At 52.6% G+C, this 4,208-nt stretch overlaps 1 protein-coding gene across 1 annotated transcript; it reads left to right on the top strand.

Annotated features, from left to right (window-relative positions):
• Positions 1-1,334: 1,334 nt before the first annotated feature.
• DPRX (divergent-paired related homeobox) lies at positions 1,335-3,877 on the top strand (the record flags this gene model as incomplete). The annotated part of the gene is made up of 3 exons (XM_081273587.1): positions 1,335-1,362; positions 1,884-2,038; positions 3,338-3,877. 3 exons carry the CDS (start codon positions 1,335-1,337, stop codon positions 3,875-3,877), a joined length of 723 nt encoding a protein of 240 aa, XP_081129713.1.
• Between the last annotated feature and the right edge of the window lie 331 nt (positions 3,878-4,208).

Raw genomic sequence — 4,208 nt, 5'->3', positions numbered from 1 at the left:
CTACTATCCCTGTTACCAAAAAAATTGATAATCCCCTGAGCCGCTGAAATTACAGGCGTGTGCCACCGTGCCTGGCCTGCATTCTATTTGACATGAGTTTACAAACATATCTAGATGGAATAGCTTGACCCATCTTACAAGGAGATTGACCTCTTGAAACTTTCCTCATAGCTGGTTAAGGTGGCCACACCTGTAATCCCTGCAAAATGGAGGGTGAGGCAGGCTAATCTCGAGTTCTAGGCCAATTTAGGTAGGCCCTGTCTTAAAAGATTAGGGCTGGAGATGTGGCTCAATGGTTAAGCACTCCTGGGTTCAATCCCCAGTACCCAAAAAAAAAAAAAAAAAAAAGAACCAGAAAATTCAGATCAAAAGTACACAGTTGTGGTGGTACATGCCTGTAATCCCTGCGATTCAAGAGGCTGAGGCAGGAAGATGGCAAGTTCATGGCCAGCTTTAGCTATTTAGTAGACCCTGTATCAAAAAAAAAAAAAAAAATTAAAAGGCTGGGGATGTGGTTCAGTGTAAAGCATTCCTGGGTTCAGGCCCTGGTAACAAAACAAAAAAAAAAAAAGAGAGAGAAAAGAACACAGCCATGATAATTAGGAACCCTTTGCTTTCTGGGGACCCCCCCAGTGAACTCCCCACCATCTCTCCCCACATGGTGCTGCTGGAAGCCCTGGGGAAGAAGGCAACTGACAGCAGGAGAAAGGGCCACACTAAGTGCTGGCTTTGCACAGCTGCCACCTTGCCGAGACTCTGTGTTTTTGACAAGTTCCCAGGAGATGCCAAAGGGCGGGTTTCAGGGTTGACTTTGAGTACTGAAGTGTCTGTGTGCTCAATAAACTCTGCCCTGACTTCAGAAGGCTGCACCTGTGATTCTCCACCTCTGAAGGTGGAAGAGCAATGCACCTCTTTCCCCAGGGCTAGCAACTATAGGGTGACATGCTCCCCTGGGGTGCTGGGTGGTTGGTAAGGAAGCCAGCTCCCATCGGCTGGATCATCCTGTGGTCGCCACATAGAAAGCAGGCCGTGCTGAAGACTGATGTTCTGAGCGTGTGGAGGGATCCGCTCGGGTGTTCAGCAGGAGGGCTTTCCATGTTCAGTCTGGAGTGGGTTCACCAGGATGCCACAGCTGTGGAACACTGGGATCAGCCGCAGGGATTGGGAGAAACCCAGGGGTTCCGCAGGATCTGAGGATCAGACAGGAGGGTGGGGAAGGAGGTGGAAGAGGTGTGTCTAAGGGTGTGGCTGTCCAGGGATGTACTTAAGTCTCCGTGCCTCACTTGCCCGCTCTTACTGCAGAGGCTGAGCCAGGCGTACATCCAAGTCCCAAGATGTCAGGCTCCAAGGCCCTTCCTGAAGGTAAGGTGGGAGGACAGAAGCAGAGGCCCAAGGAGCCTCAGCTGCACTGGGACTCCGGCTGGGAGGGTGACGTTGCCATGGCTCTGCCCAGTCTTGTGGACGGTGGAGAAGCTGCTCAGACACTGTTGTTTTGAGGTGCTGTGTTGTGTGGGGACAGGTGCATGGAGTACTGCATACATGGCGTCTGAGTGGCAGGCCACTCTCCTCATGCTAGGTGTGCGAGAGGCTGAGACGCTTACCCCGTAGGCACAGCCCTGGGCATGAGGCCCTGTGTTGCAGCAAGGACAGTTAGCAAGAAAGTGTATTGGTGGCTGCCTCTAATCTGCCTAGCTACTGCCTGAGCATATATACACAAGAACTGCTCAATAAAATCAGACCTGCTTCCCGCTTGTGCGTGATGTGTCTGGGGACTTGTCATGTAGTCAGAAAGCAGGTTTATCCCACCTGGAAAGCAGGGCAGGGTCACAGTTTTGAGCAAAATGGGTAGCATTGCGCATTTGGACTGTTTCTCTCCTTCCAAGACAAGCAAGAGAGGCGTCCCCACAAGAAGCGAACATTGTTCACGGAGAAACAGCTGGAAGATCTGACCCTCATTTTCAACAGGAACCCGTACCCAGACCCCAACCTGAGGAGACAAATGGCCTCCAAAATGAACTTAGACCCATCGGTCCTGCAGGTGGGAAGCTGACCATCTCTTCTAGCTACCTGTCTGTACCACCCTAAGCCCGGCCCTCTAGGGGAGGGTCTGACCTTTGCTACCACCCCAGGTCCCAGTAGCCTAAGGCCTAGACTTTGCTACCCATAGCCCCCCACCCCTCTCCAGACCCCTGCACTGAGGATGGGCAGAGTTTTTTTCTGTAAGGACAAGATAGTGACTATTCCAGGCTTTGTGAGCCAGGCTGCAATCACAGCATGGACCCAGCCATGGGTCCATGGCAAATAAGGCTACCTGTGTTCCCAGGGAACTTATGGACACAAGTCAGAAGTTCATGCAGTTTTCAGGCTGGGGTTATAGCTCAGTGGTAGAGCCCTTGCCTCACACAGGTGAGGCACTGGGTTCAATCCTCAGCACCACATAAAAATAAAGGTATTGTGTCCATCTACAATTAAAAATATTTTTTAAAAGTTCATATAGTTTTCACATCGCAAAATAATATTCTTACTCCGATTTTGCCCCCAACCATTTTACAGATGTAAAAACCAGCAGGCCTAGTGGTGCATGCCCATAATCCCAGCAACTTGGGTGGCTGAGGCAAGAGGACCACAAGTTCAAAGCCAGTCTTCAGCAATCTAGTGAGGCCCTAAGAGAGATCACAAGTTGAAGACCAGCCTCAGATAATCACTTAGTGATTATCTAAACTACTGTTAAGCCTATTTCCAAAATATTGAAAGACCCTGTCTCAAAACAGAAAATAAAAAGAGCTGGGGATGTGGCTCAGTGGTTAAGTGCTCTTCCCAGTAACAAAAACTTTTCCCCTATGGAACACTTCATTAATTTGCATGGCCTCCTTGCACAGGGACCATGTTTTGTTACAATTTTAGTATATGTGCTGCCAAAGCAAGCCCCCCCCCCAATTTTTTTTTTAATGCAGAACCTACTCATGGGCTGGGGATATATAGCTCAGTTGATATAGTATTTGCCTCGCATGCAGAAGGCCCTGGATCCAATCCCCAGCACCACACAAAAAAAGATCCTACTCTTTGCTGAAGGGTCACACCAGTCAGGTGGCCTTTTGATTGGACCCATCATTTGGGGCAGTGGGCTGAGCTCAGGCCTAGAGCCTCCACAAGAGGGCGCCACTGCCCTGTGACCTCCCGCTCTGGGTTCCCTGGTCCCTGCCTCACTTCGTGCCCAGACAGGCTCTCCTGCTGTCCTGGGATCAGGCTGGGGGGGTGCCAGCTCTTCTCACGTGGAAGTCCCCATTTCGCTGAGCAAAGGGAAACCTCTTCTGGAATCTCACTCTTTTCCCTTCAGGTTTGGTTCAAGAACCACAGAGCAAAACTCAAGAAACAAAAACTGCACGTCCAGCAGAAGCAGGAGGCCCCCCAGCGGGAGTCTGCGGAGCCCCAAGCCCCCCAGCGGGAGTCTGCGGAGCCCCAAGCCCCCCAGCGGGAGACTGCGGAGCCCCAAGCCCCCCAGCGGGAGTCTGCGGAGCCCCAAGCCCCCCAGCGGGAGACTGCGGAGCCCCAAGCCCCCCAGCGGGAGACTGCGGAGCCCCAAGCCAAGGCCGGGCCCACCTGGAGCAGGGCAGTCGCAGCCCCTCGAGAGCCGGAGCTGGGTCCCTGCCTCGCGGCCCCAGTCTACACCAACCGCCAGACCCCCTCCTTCCAGCTCAGCATATGCCCCCCTTTCAAGATGCACACAGTCCACGCCGGGAGCCACAAAATGATCCACTTTGGCTGCTGCCGGGACCCCACCGTGTACTTCCTCCAGCAGATTTCAGAACCCCCTCGGTGCCCTCCAGGCTGCACGGCTCACCACCACTCCTCCGTGCCCAGCAGGGAGGCCACGTGACCATGGGGAGCTCTGGGAAGCGGGTGCTGTCCCCCAGTGAGGAACAAAGACTGGCATAGTGGGTGGCTGGGTCTCAGGCCCTCCTGGAGAATGGCGTGTGGAGTTCGGCAGGGTATTTTTGCTGCTGTTGTTTTAATACTGGAGAGGAATCCTGGGCACCCACCGCTAAGCACGTCTCTCCTTTTTCATATTTATTACTTAATGACAGAGCATCAGCTAAGTTGCTGAGGCTGGCCTTGAATTTGTGATTGATCCTCCTGCCTCAGCCTCCAGAATGGCTAGGATTATAGGCCTGCACCACTCTACCAGGCTCAATTTGGGGTTTTTAATA

The sequence above is a fragment of the Spermophilus citellus genome (genome assembly GCF_964194105.1).
Source record: "Spermophilus citellus genome assembly, chromosome: 18".
Lineage (NCBI taxonomy): Eukaryota > Metazoa > Chordata > Mammalia > Rodentia > Sciuridae > Spermophilus > Spermophilus citellus.
Note: the sequence above shows the minus strand (reverse complement) of the source record. Positions and strands in the feature narration are given on the sequence as shown.